This window comes from Liolophura sinensis, chromosome 12 (assembly GCF_032854445.1).
Source record: "Liolophura sinensis isolate JHLJ2023 chromosome 12, CUHK_Ljap_v2, whole genome shotgun sequence".
Lineage (NCBI taxonomy): Eukaryota > Metazoa > Mollusca > Polyplacophora > Chitonida > Chitonidae > Liolophura > Liolophura sinensis.
In genome coordinates this window covers 27,357,834-27,383,374 of record NC_088306.1, presented here as the reverse complement: position 1 = coordinate 27,383,374, position 25,541 = coordinate 27,357,834, and the positions used below count along the sequence as shown (strand labels likewise).

The 25,541-nt window shown below is 39.4% G+C and overlaps 1 protein-coding gene across 1 annotated transcript in view; it reads left to right on the top strand.

Moving 5' to 3' along the window:
* The first annotated feature begins 17 nt into the window (after positions 1-17).
* LOC135479839 (uncharacterized) overlaps positions 18-25,541 on the top strand; it is a 100,965-nt gene continuing 75,441 nt past the window's right edge. The window contains 2 exon segments of the mRNA XM_064759743.1: positions 18-2,512; positions 12,842-19,557. Coding sequence (XP_064615813.1) covers positions 127-2,512; positions 12,842-19,557 — 9,102 coding nt within the window. The 5' untranslated portion in view covers positions 18-126.

Genomic DNA, 25,541 nt, shown 5'->3' with positions numbered 1-25,541 from the left:
TCACGACCGACGGACCATGCAACAGGTATCGGAGATAAATCCGCTGCGCACGTGTCTACGGGGAACGCTCAGAGCACTAGAGTTGGCCCGCGGCGAAACAATGTGAAATATGTGCCCTATAATTCAATGTCAACAACAACAGAGAACTGTTGTGAATGCAGCGAATGTTTGGCTATACAAACTGATGATCAAGACCAGGTGAGGTATTTGTTTCTCTCCCATATCAACCATCAGCGCGATGCTACATGTTCTACTTGTCTGTGTATTGAGGAGAGCCCTGTAAACTATGCCTTTGACATTTCGGCCGCATCGGACGGGGAGGGCCCTATAAAGGATGCCTGGAAAACGCTAACAAATATGACAGATAATAAGGCTAGGCTGGGTTCGGCGAGGCAGGCAGCTGAAAAACTCAGGAGTGGAAGCGAATCTCAAGCTGCCTGTAGTAAGCTGCCTGGGGTAAACGCTAAAAACAGATCACCATCTGCACGTGCTGCAACATCGCGATCAGCTGGGACGACGGCGACGCACGATGTAGTAACAGTCCCTCGTGCGCGCGGAGCAAACGCGGAAGCGCCGATAACATGCAAATGTCGGGAACGTGCAGCAGAGATAAAACTATCGAAACTGAAAAAAGTAAATGGATGTCGAAATAATTGCGCTGGAAATGATCGATCAGGAAGTCGAAGTCGATCGCAGTCCGCAGCTTCGGCGTCCAGTCGGGATAGCGAAAGTAGGCAGAAGAAAGCGTCTTGTGCACCAAACAGTGAGAAACGGACTGACAGGAATTCAATGGATGCCCGTCCGGCTCGAAAACTCGCCTCCTCACGCGCCGGGGCAGGCATTAAGGAGATAACATCGCCACGCTCTAGCAAATTAACATCCAAGTCCGAGCTCACGGACATCGGAGTACAAGATAGAACCATGTCTAAACAATCAGCTGTTAAACCAGTTGATGGGCAAGGGCGTTTAAAGATAACCCGTCCCAGATCGGGTGGACACAAACCAGACCCCAGGGTGAGGGCAGCTAAGGAGGGGTGTTCGACGGACCGAAGCGATGTAAGTAGCTCTTCCTGCGCTGCCCGTAAGTCGCCATCACCCAGAGAGAAATCAGCCGAACCGTCTAAAGATACGGTTAGAACGAAGGGTTCGCTGGTCAAAGGTGATAAAACGGAGCCCTCGTCTAATAAACCAACGTCTAAAGTTTCACCGAGAAATAATCCGCTGTTGGTCAAGGCGACGTCTAGTACTAGAAATATAACGGCTGGTGGAAAAAAGCTTTCCCCTAGAGCTGAAAGTAGTCAGTCTGGGATTTGTCAGTCGCCCGACAGTTCCAAATCACCTGGTGATGCCCAGAAATCTGTGCCCAGATACTGTTCCGGAAGTACGGTGTCCAGTCGAAACAAAAGTGTACGTCTGACGAAAACTGGCTCGCCTCGAGAGACCGGCGTGGAAACTAACTCTAAACGCGATCAAAGTGTAAGCGATACTTCTGCATCGGGGAAAAGTTACTCGAGTAGAAAGTCCATTCCAGGAACTCAAAATTGTAAGATAAACTCCGCTAAGCCCGCAAGAATAATAAACAAATCAAAATGCAGCAAAAGCTCTTCAGCTTCCAAGACGAAGTCGGAAGACGCCGGGCACGCATGTGACAGCATTGACCTTTTAACGGCATCGCCGGCTGCAGACGAAATTCAAAACTCGAATTCAAACTGTGATTCTGCGAGTGACGCAGCCATCAAAACTTCGGATAAATTGCCCGTAACTGAGACGCCTGGAGATACAGAGCTCTCGGAGAAAAGGGGAAGTGGGGATTCTTTAGGTTGGGATGTTTACCCAGAAGAATTTGGCGATAGTAAAGATGGCGCGGACAAGGGTGATAGTGTCTCTGGGAGAGGCTCCATAAATACATCAGTGGACCCTAGTGCCGAGCGTTTAGTCAAGTCCAGGGGGAAGGGTTTATCAAGCCAGGGTACAAACTGTGAGGCAAGATATGCGGGGCACCCTGTGGCGTCGGCTAAAAACCCGGAGCAAAAAAGACAGTCGAAAGTGACAGCTCGAAGCAAAGCGTTGGGAATAAGTGCTGGCATTTCGCGACAGTCAACGCTATCTAACGGGACAAGCGATGACGTCGACCCCAAAATCAGAGACGCTTGCGAGGGGACTGCTGTGACTTCCTCCACGTCTTCCAAGTCTAAATGTGTGGTGGGGAAAAGAAAACCAGATGGCATGAGAACAGGCAAACTGCTGTCGTCGGAAAGTGGCAGAGGTAGCGTAGAAGCCAATAATAATAGACACGCCAAAGTGGCCATTACAAAACCAACCACACTTACCAGTGGCTTGGAGAAAGCAAGTACCAGTGGACAGTGGGCAAGTTGTATTCCTAAGCCTTCTAAGGGAAGTGCCCCAAAGGGGGTCGCACCCCAGGGGACACAGTCTCATCCTGACCCTTCTAGGACACAAACAGTGGCAGCTGAGGATGGTGGTGATACGGAAACCAAACGAGTTCAGTCAGGTAAGATTTTATTCCTTTTGACAAGTTATTATTAAAAATCTAAACATTGGTAAGGTGTATAAAAAAAAAAACATAAAGGTTGTTTGTAAAAGTAACTTCTGGGATTAGTCAAGTACTTTGCAAAATTAAGGGTTACGGTGCTTTTATTTTATTTATCTCAGTATGGAGGACAGATTGCTATAAATATTTTATCTGAATTTACCTACTTGATGTGATTTGACAGTAGGTGCCTGTAAGGCTGAATGGATTTGAATGTTGGTTTACTGTTGGTAACAGCTGCATTGCTGCATCTCTTGAAACTCTAAGCCTGGTAGCTATTCATTTCTACAGAGCACACTATGCCTGTGATGTTCTTACATAGGTGACTCACTTCCTGGGGGTGTTAATAAACTGAGGGAGGGATAGGGAGGCACGGGGAGGGGCTGTATATATACTGTAGGCTCTTTATTTCCCTGCATGGTACCCCATCCCAAGTTCTTGAGCCTTCTTACATGGATGTGCAAAACAATGTAAAGTGAAACAAAAGATAACAATAGATGCAATTTGTCTTTTAAAATATTTTGTGAACCATTTAACAAAAATAATATGTACACATGTATCCTTATGTGTACATATTATTACCATGGCAACCACTGCTGTTGGCGTTACATTGTCATGGTAACTATTATGTGCAACTATAAACCAGGTGAACCTGGTCAGAATGACTTTTCTGGATTTCTTTGATGATACATTGCACTGTGTTTCTATGTTAGAAGGTGGTACAGAATTGTATTGCTAAGTTAAAAGTTTAGCAAATATTCTTTGTTACGTTTGTTAGATGTAGTACATATGTCTTCAAGCAATTATTGTTTTCTTTCTGTTTATGGCTGTTTTATTATACAGCATCTGGCATTTACAGGTATATTATGCATGGATATTATTTTGATCTCAAACCAAGTAGAATCATACGATAGTGTATCTTTAATCAATTTTAATCTGCATTACTATGTTAAATGAACAGACACTGATGTAAAATGGTGGAATAAAACATATGCAAGCATAATGTGCACCTAACACAGTGATCCTGGAAATCTTTGAAAGTCCATGCTCTTGAATTTTGTTGTTCAAAGGTTTTCAAGACCCATGAAATTTCTTGAAAAGAGTTTATTTTGGCAGTAGTTCTTAGAATTCATTGTGAAATAAATATAGTATTACATATCATTACTGGTACATGCAAAATGGATATATAAGTAATCTACCAAAGTAATACCCATTGAATCTTCACTTACAAGTTTCTGTTTGATCTAAATTGTCCTTGAAAGTGCATCAAAAATAGGATATATTCTCCTTGAAAACTTTGATTTATTTGTTTATTTGTCTATTTGATTGGCGTTTTACTCCGAACTCAAGAATATTTCACTTATACAATGGTGGCCAGCATTAAGGTGGGAGGAAGCGGGGCAGAATCTGGGGGGAACCCACAACCATCTGCAGGTTTTGAAAACTTTGATTTATTTGATTATTGTTTTACGTCGTACTGAAGAATATTTCACTTATACGACAGCAGCCAACATTATAGTGGGAGGAAACCGGGCACAGCCCGGGGGAAACCCACGACCATCCACAGGTTGCTGCTGGGCCTTCCCACGTATGGTGAAAACTTTGAGGTAGGAACCATGAAATAATACCTGTACATATGAATAGATACTACCCTGTTGCCTCCACCTTTTAACATGTCTGCACAGTGTTTATGCAGGAATATTTTGATCCAGTGTGATTTCTAGAAGGATAAAACTGCACTTTTTGTGAAGTCGAGCAAGCCAATGTAGTTTTGTGTCCAAAGTCAAACTACACACATGTATGTGCTTCTAGTTTAATTTAGAGTTCCTCTTTTTTGTGTGAAGCGGAAGATTAATTAAGGTAATAGGGATAAAAATGTAGTCAAGTGAAACTATATAGGTGCCTAAGTTATAGGTGCCTAAGTTATAGGTGCCTAAGTTGAATTCTGAGTTAACCTTTTTGGTGTAAAAAGGTTGATGAATTACAGTAATGTGGAGAAAAATGGTTAAAACAAGTTAAATTGTATAAGTGCGGGAGATGAATTCTGAGTTTCACTTTTATGGGTGAAAAGGTTAATGAATTACAATGTAGATGAGATAGATTTCTATGGTCTTTGGTAACGGGTTTTATTTTCACTTGTTTATGGTTAACCACATACACAACTGCCACCGTAGGTCATCTGTGGTTTGACAGGGATGCCAGCAAAAAGAAACACATTCTCAGAGGGATATCATTTAACATGTTTTTTTAATGCAAGGAAATCTTTAAAATGCCTTTATTGATATACAACTTGTTTTCATGCTGAGCTGTCAATATATAAAATTTGAGATCTAAACCATAATGTGTATGAACCCATTGATCTGTTGGATTCTGTGGACTTACAGGCTGTGGAATCTGAACTATTGAACTTGTGCAACATTAACTTTTAAACCTGGTAGCATTGCTTACTTGTTATAAACCATACCCATGTTTGTGTGACATTTAAAAAAAAAAAAGAGCCAAGCCAGCCTGATAGTCTAACCAGTAACCACCCCCAATGAATTAATCAACAGTGTATGTCAATGCCATATCTTTGCAGGGTTTAATTACAAGCATGCTAGGAGGCCAAAGGGCCTCAAAGTTGCCCAAAGTTAAGGGTTAAATATGCCAGCAATTCAGTGCTTGGAATTCATGGATAAACGTTAGTGGAAGAGCACTGTGAATTTTATATTAGAGTAATAAAGTTCTCTGCGAATGATGTGTGCTTTTTTTTTTTTTTGTACTTAGTTTTAGGAGTTCCAACCTGGCAGTAGGCAGCAGGACAAGGACAATGTCCAGCACAAGATGATATTTTGAAAGGGTCTGTCTGTTGCGACTAATATTGGAACCATTTTAATAATGTGAAGCTCTGAAAGATTTGCCATTAAGTTCTGCATCAGCATAAACATTATTTCGAGGCTTGGAGTTGCAGATAACTGATAGCGTATGCAGTTAATCGACTCATCCAAATTTAATGTTATCATGTGTAACAGCAATAATGTCAGTAGACAAGGTGGCCTCTGAAAAAATATTTTTGGCTTCCGAGGCAATTGTGACCTTTGCAGAAATGCTTCTTTCATGCTTGTGGTATATGTATTTCTACGGAGCCGTGAAAGTGATATGGTTAGAATAAAATTTTAATTAAAAAAAGCAACTGAATTTAATGAAGATCTCCTGCGCATGACTTAATGAAGGTCTTGTGCACACGTCTTAATAAAAATGTCATGCGCACAACTTAATAAAGATCTCGAGAGCACGACATAATTGCTACAGTATGACTTTACAAAGATCTTGTTCGGACAGCATAATTTTGCATTTCTATTGGTCAGTTCTCTTGTGCCGTCAAGATTTTCATTATGTCACGTGCACAAGATCTTTACTAAGTCATGCGAACAACTTATTTTAAAAAAACATACTGAAACTTGAAAGTTGTGTTTTTTTTTTTTGTTTTTTTGTTTTTACATTTTTGTTTCTAACCGTGTGACTTTCATGGCTCCGTATATTTCAGTGGAGAGGGATAATGTCATGATCTTGTATGAGTACATAACCGAAGACTGTCATGTCACGGTTATGTTCCAAATTACCGTATTTCAGCTTGTGTTTCACATTTTTCAAGTGACACTGTTTGCATTATTCCCATCAATTATATTTTAGGGCCACTGAAGACTTTTTTTGTGATATTTGATTTAATTCTTAGTACGAAAACAGGCATTAAAAGTTGCCATCGAAAATATAATTTGAAGGTATTGGTGTGCTTCAGGGAGTGCAGTTTCACATTCCATATATTTGGGAAGAAGAAGGTAGCATGAAAAGATGATGGGAAATAAACTGTATATATGCTAGAAAAATAACTTTCTTGGGCTGGAAACTTTTTGTCATAGACTAGGGCCAGATTTCACAAAACTTTTTCATATATTTCTGGGTAATTCACAGCACTTCATGGCGCTATAACAAAACACAGACGGCATCTTTTACAAATAAAGTTTGTGAAATATGACGTATGACGTTTTGTTAAAGCGGCCCCTGCTTGGCAGTTAGAACTTCCACAATCCAAACCAAACCAGACTTACTTATGATGCAATAAAGCTAATGTCATGTGTAAAAAACACCTATGTGTGCAAAAAAAAACAAGTGAAGAATGTATATTTGTACATGTATATACTGTACACCCAAGAAATATCTGGCATAAAAAAATTACCACATTTTGATTCAATTTTCTGTATGGTGCATGGAAGCAGACAAATAAAAAAAAAAATGGGGCCTTACTTCCTGTGGTACAAGTGTTGAAGTTCCTGGGTAAGAGGCTGGCTTAGGTGGATGCAAGTACATTGTAGATGTCTGGCATAGGCTGTAGGAAGGCTCTGGGATGCATGGGGGAATCTGACAGAAGATGTGTCCCAGAAAGTAATCTTCCATCACCCCCAACCCTCAACCAGTCAGTTTTTATTGTCAGATATATCACTAACGTGAAGTGTATGTCAGATTAAAAACCATTAAATACTGTCTCGAAATGTACGTGTAGTTCCATTTATGTATTTATTTGTTTTCTTGATATTAATTTTTTCTACTCAGTGAAATGCATTTGAGACATTGGATTATAAGGTGATTTCTCCTTGATCATATCCAGTTTTGTCTTACAGAAGTTGAAACTGTGTTTCTCCTTCTTACCTACCTCCCCCCCACCCCCCACCCCCCCTCCTGACTCTCAAAACATATGGGAAGCTATGGTTCCATTTAAACTTCATGCTTTTTGTATAGTCAGCCCCATGGTTGACATTCCTTCAGCATCAGGTACTGGAAGTAAACTGGATAATTGTTTAATAGTTTATGTTTTGATTTCCGCTCTCCTTTGACATTTTATACTTTTTCTGAATCATCAAAACCATTAATAACGTACATCTATAGGTTGACATGCATGCGCAATTCCGGTTGTACGTCGGCAGGTGTGCAAGCAACCTACAGATAGTCATGTCTCCCTCACACCACAATACTGGCCGCCTGCATTTCAGTGAAATATTCTTCAGTACGGCATAGAACATCAATCAAATAAATGTATACTTAATGGCCTGTTGCCATGTTCTGTTATCCCAAGTTGCTCCAGTACCCTGATCAGAGATGAACTTTTACACGTACACTAAAACCATGTACATGTGGCACCCCAAATCTCTGCACTCTAAGTACTGCACAGTACAATATGCCTGTGCTACTGTGCACTAACCTCTAACGTCCCAGTTGCTGCATTTCCACCGTCTCTTTCATTTTTGACTACATCAATGATTGATTTAATCCTGTCTCCTAATTCTGACTCTGTGTGCTTCAGAAAGATGTTTTTAGGTTTGTTTGGTAGGTAGGATCATATCCAGTACCAGAATAATGTAAATTTCACCGCCAGAAATAATATTTGATGGCGTTTTATTTGCCACTTAAATGTACTTTTTTTTATCAAAACTTTATGACATTAGGTGTATTTAATAGTGGTGACATGGTTACTCTCATGTACAGGTGACACTGTGATTCATCTCTGACAGGTAAATCAGCTTACCTGTAATTAGTGAAGCTTGACAATATTGTAAAGTCATTCATCTGGAACATGTTAGTCCTATTTGTACAGGTAAAACTACTGTTCGTTCATGCCTTCATCATACATATAAAGCTGAATGGCTCTTATTATGAATGTTGGTGCACACGCAAGAGCAGAAATGTGCACACTTTTGAACATTAAATGTTCTTTGACACTGCACTATAAGCAAGGACTCGCTCTCTTAAATCAGTTTGTGCCTGTCCATTCTCACAAGTCATACATGTTTTGTGGCATTAAAACATAGACCATATTGACTGTAAATCTTCAACCTTTTTCAACATCAGAATCACTTATTTTTGGTGGAATTTATGCATATAATTATTATGAAAATGACACTAAAACGATTTGTTTATGTCACTAAAGATGCAGGCTTCATAAAACTGTGCAAACTATTTCTCTACCCCCTAATTAGTTCTCTCAGAGTGTTTCAAAATATTGGCTGCAGAGGAGGTTGTAAAGGTGGAGCAATTAGGGTATGTCATAAGTTTCAAGGAAATGGATTTATGAAGATTTATGAATATGGCCACAGTCTGACAGAAGTTACATTTCTACATGTATATACCTAGAAAAGCTGTATAATGGGTGTAGCTGCCTATCATGTGTAATTGTATCATGTGAAGACATGTTTAAAGACATGTTTAAAGCTGGGTATAGGAATGTTGGACTTGATGCTTACATTCATTATTTTTCAACCTCAGTTTATTTTTTTTGTTTATTTTGTGTATTCCTCAAAAGACAAGAGAATTTGAAATATATAGCCTATTCAATATCCCTTTTTGAAAAAGTTAGCTAATGACAACTCCTAAAGCACCGGTACATGTACTGATATGAACAGATAACATTTCACCAGTGCTCCTGTACCAGCATGCAGATATTGCTATGGTGAGCTACTCCAGATTCACTAGTGCTCCTGTACCAGCATGCAGATATTGCTATGGTGAGCTACTCCAGATTTACTAGTGCACCTGTACCAGCATGCAGATATTGCTATGGTGTGCTACTCCAGATTTACTAGTGCTCCTGTACCAGCATGCAGATATTGCTATGGTGAGCTACTCCAGATTTACTAGTGCTCCTGTACCAGCATGCAGATATTGCTATGGTGTGCTACTCCAGATTCACTAGTGCTCCTGTACCAGCATGCAGATATTGCTATGGTGTGCTACTCCAGATTTACTAGTGCTCCTGTACCAGCATGCAGATATTGCTATGGTGAGCTACTCCAGATTTACTAGTGCACCTGTACCAGCATGCAGATATTGCTATGGTGTGCTACTCCAGATTTACTAGTGCTCCTGTACCAGCATGCAGATATTGCTATGGTGTGCTACTCCAGATTTACTAGTGCTCCTGTACCAGCATGCAGATATTGCTATGGTGTGCTACTCCAGATTTACTAGTGCTCCTGTACCAGCATGCAGATATTGCTATGGTGTGCTACTCCAGATTTACTAGTGCTCCTTTACCAGCATGCAGATATTGCTATGGTGTGCTACTCCAGATTTATTTGTGTATTATTGATAGTGTAACTATCATAGCTGTTTACAATTTGCTACATAGTTAACTGATAAATAATAAACACAAAAAACTCATTCAGAATGCATGTCACAAATGGAGTACCCACCCATGTTTTTATCAAGCTGATGAGTTCATCCTATACAAATTATATGTAGCCTACACGGTCTTTGGATGTTTTATTCAGATTTGGATGGTTAGACATTATCAGTTGGTTTAATTAATTTCATTTTAGGAAGGAATCTTAGATAATGAATAAAGGATGCATAAATATTTCTGGTAGATGTAGATACATACATGTTTACACGACAGGTAATATTAAATAGTGTGTGTTTACGCTACATGTAATATAAAACAGTGTGCTTACATGTTTACACTACAGGTAATGTAAAATACTGTGCTTGCAGTTTATCGTACTCATGTTTAGCATTGCTGTCATATTTGAAATAAGTAACGAAGGATTAATTAACTCTGTATTAATTTGTGAGTGACTCATAATATGCCAAATAAATAAATAAGGTTAACTGATAACACAGCAGTTTTGAATTACCATGTATTAATATAATTATTACACATCAATAGGCTTCAGCGTCTGTCTTGCTAGAGTTAAGGCCAACACTGAGAGAAAAATAAAGTCAATTAAAAGTATCTATTCAGATTTCCCTTTTGTTTTAAATTCCGATGCATTTTTTAAAGTAAAGCATTGTGCTAAATGTGCTGTATGCAAAAGGATCAATGTTATAAACATGACAGTAAAAAACAGTTTCAAAAGTTAAGGTTTTAATAAAGCTTGTGAATCTTGGGGAATATGGAGTGGACCTTTTGCCAACAGATATTGATGTACTTCAGTACATGTGCACCAGATTTATTCCTTATGTACATGTAGCTAGCATTTCTTACTTTCCAGATAGGGTTAAAAAATTTTTATTTTAATTCATATTCATATTGCTTTGAAGAGAAATCAGTATTAACCATTATAAAAGTGAATGGCTTTCTTTGACCATGTTTTTCAAATGTAGTAAAGCGTATAATATGTTGACCATGAAGACATCCATTGTTAATAGAATCTGGAAACTAATCAACAAAGTACAAGGAAAATTACAAGTACTGTATTTTAACATAAAAAGCACATGACTAAGTGTCGTATTTTGAATCATTTTTAAAGTTCATTTGATGTTTAAAAGGTGTTTTCAAGTTTGTTTGGAAGTTTTCTGACAAAGAAAGTGTGAACTTTGGCGTCCAAAGAAATATTTTAAGACCTTTATTTACCTCTCAAAGTTCAATCTGGGGATGGTCTGGCAGCAACCTGTGGATGGTTGTGGGTTCCCGCCTTGATTTCCTCCCACCATAATGCTGGTCACCGCTGTAGTAGTAAGCTATTCTTGAGTATGGCGTAATACACCAGTCAAATAAATAAATACATATTTCTAAAATGCACCCTTTGGGGCAAATTTTTAGATCAAATAGAGTAGGTATCTATTTCTGCTGTAAAGTCTTTCCACATTGCCAGTTATTAAAGAACACATCATTAGACACTAATAATGAGAATTCACTGAAGCATAATGAAACTAAACTGTATTTATATGTCCTGCAAATGAGCGATTGATTAGAGCAGTTAATTACATTTCAGTCATTATGGATATGTCAGTCTTCAGGTTATATTACATGAATAATGTTTATTAAACTTCCTTAGCATTTGATTATACCTGTAGATCATGGTTAGAATTTGTACTGGGAATGTCAGTTTATACACTACACTGGAAATGGGTTTCTCTTGACCATACATAAGCTGGAAGCCTGAAGCGATTGTGTGCTGGAAGTTACCACCGAAATAACTGTAGTGGATGCCGTACAAAAGAGTGGATTTACTGTGACTGGAATTTTTGGAAAATGGGTAAATTGTGAAAAGGCAGGAATTTTATGACAAGTTTAAAGGTATGATGTTTTTTTTTTTTTTTTTTCATTTTGTTTTTCTGAGAAATCATTCCTGGATCAAAGCTATTATGTCTGCACCATTGATTTGCTTATTTTTATAAAAAAAATTTTTAAAATGTGCTGAAAGTTAATTGAAACTCAGATCTCAATGGTTGCATCATCTGAATGCAAAGCAAACTAAATTTTATTCATTTCTCAAAGGTTTCTGATACCAGTTATCTTGCAAGCATTTGTACTTGATAAAGTACTGCACTTGTGTGTTACATGTAGATGGTTTAGGTACACATTGTCACAATAAATACAGTATGAACATTTCTTATAGGACTCTGTAAGAGTTTTTGTGTGCAGTTTGATTAATTTTTCATCAGAAAGACTTGAATGTTGGAATCAAGGGTGTCTGTTAAAGGCCTTTATATAGCTCTAAAAGTGCATTTTTACATAGCAAACTTTAGGTGAAATACTACATTAAATTGTCAAAATTAGGATTGCAGGATTTTTTTTTTTGATGTTTATGTAGATGTATGTAAAGAATATGCAGCCCACTGGTGTGTAAAGTAAAGTATTTACATGTAATTCTCAATAGAGTATTTTTTAGGAAAGTCATAAAGAAATTGTCTGAATCAATAGATTATATTCATGAGAACATCACATGTCAAAAGCTGTTCATGAATTCACATAATTTTATGAATTGTGTTCATACTTAAAGTTCTTTGATCTTCATTCATTTCTTCTACAAAGGATGTGCAAGCATGACATAGTGATACCATATGGTTATCAATACAAACAGATATTTAACACCTTTGTGTATTCCTGTACATTTACTCGCCACTCTTTGTGTTACTCAGCCTGTGTGCTTTCCATGAGTTAGCAGTGTGGCAGCATGGTTTAATCAGGTAATCTTACGCAACCTTCTGCTGGTTTGAGATCAGAGTAACCCACAAGTACTTAGTGCAAATGTCAGACAAGTTTAGTCCTGTCAAGCCCTCTAGTGGTATGCAGCTCCTGGGCCCCCAATGTTAATGGTGTTCTTGAGTAGACAGGGGATGTGTAACAAGAGGAACAGACCCTCAGGTTGAAGAGGGTTATGGAGTTATAGCCTCGATACAGTAAATGGAACTGCAGATAAAAAACAGGGTTGGCAAAGTTTACCGTGCTCACTTACGGCCAGTTATTTAAAGCCTCCAGATAGTGTGGGACTTTTACCAGTGACCTAAACCCTAATTGTTTTATTTCACCTGCAGATCACGGTCCAAGGAAGAAGGCATCGGCAACACCATCGTCGTCTCTGTTACTGACGCAGGGCTGTGATAAGCTCAATGTTAACACTGCTCCAAGCCAGCAACTTGACCTTGACTCTGAAAGGTTGAGGTCAAACACCCACATATTTCCGACTGTCAGTGATAAAACAGAGTCTCGTGTCTCTCAAGTAGAGGCATCAGAGGCTGTCCAAAAGCCACAGTGTGAAGTGAGGCCAGAATCAGGGGGCTATCTTAATGAGTGCAACAATCACAAGCTCTCTGAGATGCAGAGAGCCAACATAATGCCACAAGAAAGGGACAATAAAATAACAATTGCCCAAGGATCACTGTGCAAACATAGAACAACAAGCACTTCAAATGGCATGAAACACTTCCCAGTCGAGAAGCCCATGCTGGCAAAAAATGACAATGGCAAACAAAGCTGTGATGATAATCCAGGAAGTTTTGTGTGTGAGGGGGCTTGTTCTGAGCAAGGCCCTTTTGTCAGTGTTGATACACACTTGTTAACCCAATCAACAGCTGATGGAGCTTCTGAGAGTGAAACACCTGCAGAGATACACAGGAAGCCTTACAGAGAAACAGAGGCAAGGGTCAAAGAGGGATTTATAGAAAACAGAAGGAGCGAAGAACGAGTGCTGAGAAATAACATCACAACAGAAACTCAAGACAAACATTGCACAAATATCACAGGGCACCACGGTGAAAAAATAGTTACAACTGGAACTAGCCTGCACATCAGACTAGCCAGCAGCAAAGAGCAGGAAAAGACCATGGATGATACTGGTTCAAAGCAACGTGGTGAAGTTGTAAACTGTCCATCCCACTTTAAAGGGGAATCAGGTTCTACCACACCTGCCAAACTTAACTCGGTTAGTGTTAGCTGCCTGAACTGGAATCCTAAGCATGCTTGCGTTGAGGAGAAGCCAAGAGTGCTCTCTGAAGCGGCTGTGGTGTCCACTCCAAAGTTAGAGAGGTCAGCGATTTGCTTCACACCGTCTGTACGAACTAAGCTCATCCCCACCACTGTCAAACTTAATAACCTCTGCAGCGTTCTGAACATCAGCACGGCCGAAGGGTCAGTTGATGGTGCTGAAGAGGCTAATGTCCAAATTCCAAAACAATCAACTTGTGAAGGCCCTTCGGGCAATGCGAGGCTTAATGACTTGACAAGTGAGGTACAAAGTGATTTCAACAGCAATCCCACCAGCAATCCCACCGCTCCAAAGGTCACTCAGATACAGTGTCAGGTAGAGGCGCCAAAGTGCTCCAGAAACAGTATTCAGCAGTGTTCTGCAACACATGGCAGCTGTGAGGCAACAGAAAAGACCAGGAAAATCATTGAAATAAATACAGGACAGAGTGATAATATTACAGGAATTGCACAAAGGACAAAAGTTGTTAGAAAAATACCTGTTTTCTCAGGTAATTTGTCTTCAGAATCAGGTGCAAATTCTAAAAATTCAGCAGATATTGTTATCAGGTGCAATGGAAATTGTTCTGTAGAAGTGGAAGTTAAGAGACCAAAGAGCAAGTCTGCTCAAAAAGTTCAAGCCAAAAGAATGGTTTATGATGTGGATTATTCAAGTAAAAAGAAACAATCCCAGACGAAAACACTGCCCAAAGAATTGTCAAAAAGCAACCCTGATTTAAGAGAACAAACAAATACTGTGACAGTGGAGGTTACAAAATTTGAACCAAATACAAAACGCAAGAGGCTACCTTCCGAAAAATCAGCTTTGCTGAAAAACAGTGCAAATAAAGAATTGTCAAAGAGCTCACCTAACTTGGCAAATGCTGATGGCTCTATGAATAAAGCAGTCTCCCCAAGGCATAATCCACTGAAAGGAAAGAATTTTCGAAAGAATTTGGTGTATTCTGGGCTGGTGAAAAAGATTGCCGTGATAAATACGCCCATGAAAAACAGGGTCAAAAGCAATCCTGACATTACTAAAGATCTTGAAATTTTTCACCTTGACAAAGACAATGACGCAAAATGTCACGTTCCGACTAAGTCTCCAAGACCAAAAACAGGTACTGTAAGGAAAATCAAAGCCAAGAAAGCTTCACTTGATAGCCCAAAGTACCAAACTTTGTCCAAACAGAAATCAAAAAGCACCCCTGATTTACGAGATTTTTTGGGTGGATGTAAGAGCCCAGTTCCCACATTAGACATGTTACAAGGAAATGCTATGTGTGGGAACCTGGTGAAAACCAACTATAACAAAATGAACATCATGAAGTTTTCTGCAAATTTCTATTCTGATATAAGTGCTGATCAAGACGACAGTGAAGTGTCAGTGAATTCAGGTGAAAGGTGTTGCATTGGATTACAAACAGATGATGGTAGTTTGGAAGAAAATTGTGCACAAAGTGACACCTCAAGTTCTCAAAAGCTAAAAGCGTTACCAAAGAAAAAGATAGACTTTGAAACGCCAGATGGAGATCTTATTTCCCAGTCTGCTGTGTCAAGGGAAGTTTTATCCCAGCCTGCATTGGAACTTACCCAGGATAAAGGCACGACTGGTGAACAGGATAACTCTGCTAAGTCACAAATACCTACTGTTAAAACCAGTCAGTTGAAAATTCTGACCAGCTTGAAGTCATTCAGTCACCTGAGAAATGACACACCAAAGACAGGCCGACCGACGCAGATTTCAACAGTTAATGTGGATCTTGTATCGAGGTCGCCTAATGCAGCAGAGAGAGTTGACGATAGGGTTACTTGTTCTGATTCTTCAGAGATGAACAAGACGTCAGAGGCAGTGATCTCCTGTGCAGAGAACAAGGAACACCAGGTTATCAGAGACCTTGATCCTCATGCAACACAATTATCTCAAGTGACCTTTGACCCAATTTGCACCAGTACAGGTGAATTTCAACCTTTTGATATAGCCAAACTTGAACAGGAGATATGTACAGGTGACAAAGTGACAGAAAGATATGCCATATCTGAAAGAAAGATATTGTTGGGTTCAAAGCCAGAAGAAAGCTCTCACTTAATGCAAGTTCAGCAGCCAAATGTGCTGTCATGTGCTCAGAATGATAAAGACTCAGATTTCGTGCTGATAAGCAGAGAAATTGTGGAAGCTCCCACAAATTCCACAAATGCTGAAACTGTTCCTTCAATTCACTGCAGTATGAAAAGCAAAAAAGTGGGTCCCAAAGTTTCTCCAAAAAGTAAGAAAAAAATGAACCATGATGGCCTGTCATCGTCAAAGCTTGAGGACGCTAATTGTGGAACCCAAACTGATCTATCACCTGCGAGTGACAAAAGCTGTGAGGAGTGTACTGATGTACAGGTAAGCTCAGCTCCTCACCTGCCTCTCAGTGAACCAGACTTGCAAGTTTTTGGCAGTTCACTGGGTGCTTCTCCAAGTGATGTTGAGCAGAGAAACGGGGAAATCGAGAAAAAAACAGAGGATGATTTGTTTTACAATTATGAATCAGAACATGCAGAATACACTGAGCAAACGCTCAAGTCCGCCAATCCACAAACGCTCAAGTCCGCCAATCCACAAACGCTGCCTCGTGTCAGCGGGCGTTACACTGAGGCTCAGCTCCGCAAAATCCGCAGCGAAGGGAAATCTTTGCTGGAAAAACGCTCCAGGGTGCCAAAAGGTCTGGTGGAAGACACTGTTAATGTTCTGGCGACACACTTGGAAGGATTGCTTCAGGATAACCCAGCAGGTTGTGAAGCCAATGCTCAGCATGTTGAACCAACTCATTCAAAGGTGGCCAACTCCGGTGAATCCAAGGTGAACTTTCTGAAGAAAAGGTTTGAATCGGAACAAAGCAACCAGGATTTCAGGAAGCAAAGGGCAATTGAAAGGTCAAGAGTGCAAAAGAAAAAAATTCCTCGACCGTTGTCAGTTCAGATAATGGATACTTGTGAAGGTCAACAAAAGCTCGACATCGGAAGCGGGCGTCATTCGGTTGTCATGTCAACCAGCACGGACAGCTCTGTGAGCAGAGATTCAGGATTTCCTACTGATCGGGAGTGCATGAGTATAGAATTCATGCGGCCCACGGAGTGGCGAGAACGTCCTGTGAGCATGACAGACTCCGACATGACAAGTGGATCGGAAATGCAGTGTGCAGACTACCTTATGTTTGAAAACCCTGAAGGGGATGTATTGGATGAAGCGTTGATGTCACCAAATCCAGATGTTTCATTGGGTGTTGATGCTGTGACATTAAGGCAGGTAGATTCAGAATTTGTAGAGAGCTCTTATGATCAGAATGCTAATGATATTCTTCCAGAAAACAAGGCAGAAAAATTTCTGTGTACGATTGTCACAGATACTGAGGATGTGATCTCAGACTTCAATGATGTGAATTCAAATTTTCTGAATGTTGAACTACATGGTACCGAACTGTCAGATACTCAAAACCAAGATAATGCTTTCCTTGCTCAAAGATCTGAGTTAACATATCCAGACATGGCTCCAGAAAATTTGTGTGCCAAAGATGTGGCCACTGAGTTTGTCTCCTTTCAAGAAAGTCAAGGTTATTCCCCACATCCTGATATATGTGTGTACCGTGCACAAAGAGTGGAATTATCAATGGACAACAACTCCAACTTTATGGAGTCATCTAGTATCATTGAGCCACCAGAATTCCCAGAAAGAACAATTAGATTGACCGAAGGGGAAAATCATGTAAGTGAAGCTGATAATTGTTCAAAATGCATGACAGATGAGGAATGTGAGGTTAGGCTGAGACCAAAAACAAAACCCAAATGTAAATTCAACAGGATCAGCAGCACAATTTCAATTTTTGAAGGTCATAATGTGAATGGCTCTTCATCAGCCAACAGATTTAGTGCGGCCGTGGATGTTGATTCTAACTCAAACCTCCGACAACATCGACTGAGACCCTGTGAATCGGAATCAAAACGGACTGAAGCTGACAAGAGAAATGGTGTTATTGTGTTGGAAAGTAGACACAACACTTTGAGTGACTTTGAAAAAAGCCGTAATCATCATGCTAAGCAGCAGAGCCAACATGACTTAACTACAAGAGAAAATCCTTCCCAACTTGAGGAGGGACAAGATAATACAAGCAGAGCTGAAGACAGTGAACAGTTGTTCCAAAATGAACGTGGAAATGCAAGTGATTATAAATGTAAGGAGGACCAGATACTAGCTGGATCTATTTATCCCATAAACACAGCTCATGTAGCTGATGATGGAGAAGTAAATTTGAAATTCCAAAACTTTGGCCAAAGTCCAAAAGACTGTGACTATCAGTGTACTGATCCTGATTTAAAATCCATCGCCAAGAAACAGTTGTTGTCTGGTGATGGTGCAGCAGGAAGTCACAGTGCAAATCACTCCCAAGAAATATTTGGTGAAGGAAACTCTCAGGAAGGTGACCGAATAGTTGGAATAGAGTCCAAGCCTCCGAGATCTGTAAAAGATGACACACAGCCCATGTCTTTAGAAAGATGTGGCAGTGGTTTGGAGAAAGCTACTGATGATTCTCAGTGTATTGAAAGTGATGCAGAAGAATGTTGTAAAGTAGGCAGGGTTAAAGTTTATGATGAACCTACATGTAAAGGAATGGATTTGCCAAACACCACTCATGCAAATGTAGCTGAAGGGCAGCCAAATAACAAGAACGTTGCTGTTATCCAGGTGACGGAATTGCAGTCCAAACCACGAAGGTACAAATCTCCTGCTAGGGATTCGAATTCTTTTGTTACTCCTGCAAGATATCAAACTAGGGAGGCCAGGGCCCAGACAAGAGAAGTTCGCACTCAGTTACGACGGTCCCGATCGCACTCGAGAGAGTCTACTGAACGCAGTCATGGGGATAATGGTCAACAATCAGTGTCACCTGTGCGACAAAGTCGTTCTCATTCAAGATCAAGCAGATCTTCTGTGAGAAATTCTCCAACTTTGCAAACAAGAAAATCAAGGTCACATAGTAGAGAGACCAACAACGCAGAAGGCGAAAGGCAAGAATCAGAAGAGATATGTCCAAATAAGGCGACCAGAAAGAAAGCAACAGAGGTACAGACCAATGTAACTGGCACAGATATCTGTCCAACCGAAGACCAAGTCAAACCTCAACCAAGCTGTAGGAAAAGCCACTCTTTCTCTGAAGTCTTGTCAAAAGTTCATTCCAACATTGACTACCAATTTATTCCAAAAGACCAATCAAGCATTGAACCCAATTCCATGTCAGAGTCACCCAAAACCAAAGAGCCGCCAGTAGTTGCGAAAAAACCGAAACACCGTCTTAGAGGCTCTCAGTCTCCTTCCAGGAAGTCTCCTCCTAACACCCAGAATGCATCAGAAACTGCCAAAGGAATTGCTGAAACATGTCCAAATATATGTTCAGAGTCACCTTCAAGGGAACTAAGAGCTTTTTCTCAGTCTCCAACGATGGCTTCACAGCCAAACCAGTCAGGGGTTGAGAAAACACCAACCCCTGCAGTACCGCCGATCAAAGTGGAATGGCAGTACCAATCTACCAGGCTTCCCGGATCGTGTGAACAGAAACACAAAACTGATTCAGTCACATCGACCCCTCAAAAGGTGCAACCAAAACTTCAGAGGGGTAGAATGACCAAGCGAATGAAGTCGCCCGTGAGGGATATATTCCCAAATAAACTAAGCGTTGCTGTAATGGATAATACCCGTCTGGCAGCGCTGAGTCCTGAGCGGAGAGAAGCAGAGAGACTCTACGAAAGGGTAAGTCTTTCTTACTGTTCTATTATACTTGTACTTACAGACTTAGCAAATCTTTTTATGAATTATATTTGCAGGTATACCCATATAGGGTAATTTAATTATGTTGCTTGCATATCATATGTACATATTGCAAAACTACAATTACAGTAAATGACGTAAAATATCACCCGACAAAAAGGTGGATTTTTGAAGGCAGACTTAAATGATGTAAATGCTACTTTTGGTGTTTTAGCTTACGTTTTCCCCGGAAGACCTTCATCCCACCTTCCAATATATTCACGAAATGCCTTTCAGGATCAACATAACTGTCAGGCAAAATGTGCAATTAGTCATTTAGTATGCTAAGCTTTTATTTAAAAGCTTATATAAGTACAGGTGCTTTTGGTTGTTGGATAATAAGGAATAATAAGGAATATGTGATGTGTAATAGCGCTAGCGCAGTGTAATGACCCAGGAGCCTCTCACCAATGTGGTCGCTGTGAGTTCAAGTCCAGCTCATGCTGGCTTCTTCTCCGGCCGTAGTGGGAAGGTCTGTCAGCAACCTGCAGATGGTTGTTTTTTTCCTCTCGGGCTCTGCCCGCTTTACACCCACCATAATGCTGGCTGCTGTCGTATAAGTGAAATATTCTTGAGTACGGCGTAAAACACCAACCTATTTAAATAAATATTTAAATAAACAATGTGAAATAACAATAATATTCATTGAACAGAAAACACCTCTGATGTGGCAAAAATTTAGCAAATTCTAATACGACAAATTCTGTATTTGTATTTGGGCAACAACTTTATCATCTGGGTCAACATGATGGTATAGTTATGTGAATTTTATATTGTGGTATCACAAAACCCTGTTAACAAGTGTCTGAAAAGCTGAAAGCACATGTCGGTCGAGTATAATGGCTGTCATCCAAACTGAAATTCCAAGTGCGTTTGAAATTGTTTCTCAGACTATCCCCACTGAAGTTGTTTACATGTGTAATGTTGTTTATTCATTGTTTGTGTATCAGCATGTATATGTAGATATGAAACCTCTGCATACATGTAGTGTTTCTGCACATACTATTCTAACATACACATACAAGTATTCACGTGTAAGCAATTCTGGATATGATGTCAAACAGCTGTCCAACAAATAAATAAATAGTGGCCTAATTGTGAACATACATACATGTCAAGAAAGTTTTACTTACATGTTAGAAATCATCATGTCCAGTACGTTAATCTTTAATCATATCAGTTTTCTGCATCGACACGAGTATAGAGCATGTTTCTACGTAAGTTAATTGATTGCTGAATGCTTTGGCTGCTCTCAGTTCACAGTGACATTCATGTGTAGACCTGCATATTGTTATTGTATACCTGTATACTTGTGCCACATGAACTTGCTTCAAACTGAATGGTACAAACATTAGTGAAGACCCATTAAGATTTGTAGTATCATGCAAGATTGAATCTGCTTACACGTGTACATCTACGGGTATAATGCTGGTGACATATCAGCTGTATGAGTGCAGCTCACAGTGATCTCATGATCTGTAGTTTGTCTTGGACAGTGATCTCATGATCTGTAGGTTGTCTTGGACATTGATCTCATGATCTGTAGTTTGTCTTGGACATTGATCTCATGATCTGTAGGTTGTCCTGGACATTGATCTCATGATCTGTAGTTTGTCTTGGACATTGATCTCATGATCTGTTGTTTGTCTTGGACATTGATCTCATGATCTGTAGGTTGTCCTCGACAGTGATCTCATGATCTGTAGGTTGTCCTGGACAGTGATCTCATGATCTGTAGTTTGTCTTGGACATTGATCTCATGATCTGTAGGTTGTCCTGGACAGTGATCTCATGATCTGTAGGTTGTCCTGGACATTGATCTCATGATCTGTAGTTTGTCTTGGACATTGATCTCATGATCTGTAGTTTGTCTTGGACATTGATCTCATGATCTGTAGGTTGTCCTGGACATTGATCTCATGATCTGTAGGTTGTCCTGGACAGTGATCTCATGATCTGTAGTTTGTCTTGGACATTGATCTCATGATCTGTAGTTTGTCTTGGACATTGATCTCATGATCTGTAGGTTGTCTTGGACATTGATCTCATGATCTGTAGGTTGTCCTGGACAGTGATCTCATGATCTGTAGTTTGTCTTGGACATTGATCTCATGATCTGTAGTTTGTCCTGGACATTGATCTCATGATCTGTAGGTTGTCCTGGACATTGATCTCATGATCTGTAGGTTGTCTTGAACATTGAACTCATGATCTGTAGGTTGTCCTGGTACCACAACACTGATCAACTACAGACGCTTTTGTGATAAATTAGACAATACTCAATGATGCTTACTTTTAAGAGCTTTTCACTTTAAAACTGTTAAGAGCTTTTTAAACTTTACTAGTAAACCATCATATTTTTTGTTCAGTTGACTGGCTAGTTTTAACACAGCTTGATAATAAGGTTGGCTCCCAACAGTTTCAGAGAACAAACATTTTGCAGAACTAAAATGGCTCTAGGTTTTGGTTACAGAACTTTGAAATTATGTTGCTACATGTAAACACTTCATATTTTCTCCATTTCTGACACTGTTTATGACATCATGACGATTTTATCTCTGTATGAGTCAATATGTCACTATGTTAAAACATTGGTTTCAACCCTCTGATATCCCAGATATTCTATCTGGCCTTGGACCTGTCTGAGCACACCATCTCCAAAAATATTTTCTTTATACTTTTTCTCATCCATGACTTGTCCACTTAATTTTAACTTGTAACATTGTACAAAATTCCCAGGTATCTTTATACCCAGGGAATGTGTGTTGGTAATTCTTAGCAATATAGATTATATTACAAATGAGATTTTTAGAATGCAGAAATGTTAAAGTGTGAATTTCTGAATAAACAGTTTTGTTCTCACAAAATCTATTGTCTAATTTGTTATCAAAAATGCTTATCCTTGAAGTTTTAGAAAGCAAATTAGAAAAATGTAGAATTATGTAGAGCTCAAGTAACTGACACAAGGGCTTGAGTTGCATATCTTTGTTTATGTACGCACCATTTCTTGGTTACACGGGAGTTCCAGTGACAAACTGAACCTGGGAATGGAAATACTGATGTTTAACTATATCCTAATGTCAACAGGGAGGGTATTTGCTACTGCATGGGGCTTGGAATGGTTGTTTATAAAGCTGATAATGTCTGATTGAGATTGGAGGAATTTGTGTTTATACTCCAGAGGGTTAGCCATGTCATCGTGCCATGGCATTATTGACATTTCATCCAGTGACTGCGATGCGCAGTGTAACGTTGAACGTGTGTAATTCTGGCATTGTAATATCGCGTGATCATGAAGGCTTGTGTGACCCTGTCACAAATGTGTGCAAGGCGTTAAGAATGGCTAAGTGTGGACGTTTAACATTTTTTTTGACAGAAAGGTCAAAGTTAATAACCTCTTCCTTGTCAGAGTTGTCAGAGATACGTGTTACATTTATATGAATTCATGTTCACAGCGTGTTTGGTTTTTAAAGCTTAATTATTCTGTTGCTATCATCGTTAAAGAGTTAATATGGCACTGTTATAATTCTTTGGTGGTTAAGGTATTGCTGTGACATGACACATGGATTCCATTCCATTCTGTGACAGAATAAAGTTTCTACAGCCACCACTCTCCTCAGAACCTTGGAAGCAAAAACCGCTGACATATGATTGGCATGCTTGTTACTTATGACTTCGCCGACAATGGCGCCTAGGTCTGTCTGCTAACAGATTTCAGAATTTTGTCTTAATTATAATAAATATGGAGCTGCCCTATGTAATCTTACATGAATTTCGCTTGAGACTACTTGATTCCACCAAAATTGCTAACACGTATGTCGCACATATATAGTTTGACTTTGAAAAAAGTTGTCGTTTCACTCTGGGCGGGCTTCTTCTACTCATAATATAAAATTGGCTTCCATCCTAAAAATGACACGTTCTTGTCGATTAGAGCGATAGAAAATTACAATCAAATAAAAAAATAAACATATTAGTACATACGCTTGCACATGTACACACTGTATGTATGGTTACGTTAGCCTGGTCTGTATGTATTGATCCGGTTCGTTACACACATGTATCTATATATATATATATATATATATATATATATATATATATATATATATATATATATATATATATATACACACACACACATCCATTATGTGAGGATCTGCTCTACATGTACATGCAAACTTAATGTACATGTACACTGGACAATTATATCTTCATAATTTGACATAATTTTTATTTATTGAGATAATCATGTAAGCTTTCACTTCCCTAACATTGAAGTTTAACCAGCTAGCTACCATATGAATGTTCCCAGAACATGTTTGAAGACATTTTGTCCACATGATAGTTAGATGTATGAAATTACAAAAAATGTCATTACCCGATGTTGGGTGTAAGGTTTTTCTCTGTATGTGTACTGTACATGTAGTCTGATTATTACCCGATGTTGAGTGTAAGGTTTTTCTCTGTATGTGTACTGTACATGTAGTCTGATTATTACCCGATGTTGAGTGTAAGGTTTTTCTCTGTATGTGTACTGTACATGTAGTCTGATTATTACCCGATGTTGGGTGTAAGGTTTTTCTCTGTTTGTGTACTGTACATGTAGTCTGATTATTACCCGATGTTGGGTGTAAGGGTTTTCTCTGTATGTGTACCGTACATGTAGTCTGATTATTACCCGAGGTTGAGTGTAAGGTTTTTCTCTGTATGTGTACTGTACATGTAGCCTGATTATTACCCGATGTTGAGTGTAAGGGTTTTCTCTGTATGTGTACTGTACATGTAGCCTGATTATTACCCGATGTTGAGTGTAAGGGTTTTCTCTGTATGTGTACTGTACATGTAGCCTGATTATTACCCGATGTTGAGTGTAAGGTTTTTCTCTGTATGTGTACTGTACATGTAGCCTGATTATTACCCGATGTTGAGTGTAAGGTTTTTCTCTGTATGTGTACCGTACATGTAGCCTGATTATTACCCGATGTTGAGTGTAAGGTTTTTCTCTGTATGTGTACCGTACATGTAGCCTGATTATTACCCGATGTTGAGTGTAAGGTTTTTCTCTGTATGTGTACTGTACATGTAGTCTGATTATTACCCGATGTTGAGTGTAAGGTTTTTCTCTGTATGTGTACTGTACATGTAGTCTGATTATTACCCGATGTTGAGTGTAAGGTTTTTCTCTGTATGTGTACTGTACATGTAGTCTGATTATTACCCGATGTTGAGTGTAAGGTTTTTCTCTGTATGTGTACTGTACATGTAGTCTGATTATTACCCGATGTTGAGTGTAAGGTTTTTCTCTGTATGTGTACTGTACATGTAGTCTGATTATTACCCGATGTTGAGTGTAAGGTTTTTCTCTGTATGTGTACTGTACATGTAGCCTGATTATTACCCGATGTTGAGTGTAAGGTTTTTCTCTGTATGTGTACTGTACATGTAGTCTGATTATTACCCGATGTTGAGTGTAAGGTTTTTCTCTGTATGTGTACTGTACATGTAGCCTGATTATTACCCGATGTTGAGTGTAAGGTTTTTCTCTGTATGTGTACTGTACATGTAGCCTGATTATTACCCGATGTTGGGTGTAAGGTTTTTCTCTGTACGTGTACTGTACATGTAGCCTGATTATTACCCGATGTTGAGTGTAAGGTTTTTCTCTGTACGTGTACTGTACATGTAGCCTGATTATTACCCGATGTTGAGTGTAAGGTTTTTCTCTGTATGTGTACTGTACATGTAGTCTGATTATTACCCGATGTTGAGTGTAAGGTTTTTCTCTGTATATGTACTGTACATGTAGTCTGATTATTACCTGATGTTGAGTGTAAGGTTTTTCTCTGTATGTGTACTGTACATGTAGTCTGATTATTACCCGATGTTGAGTGTAAGGTTTTTCTCTGTATGTGTACCGTACATGT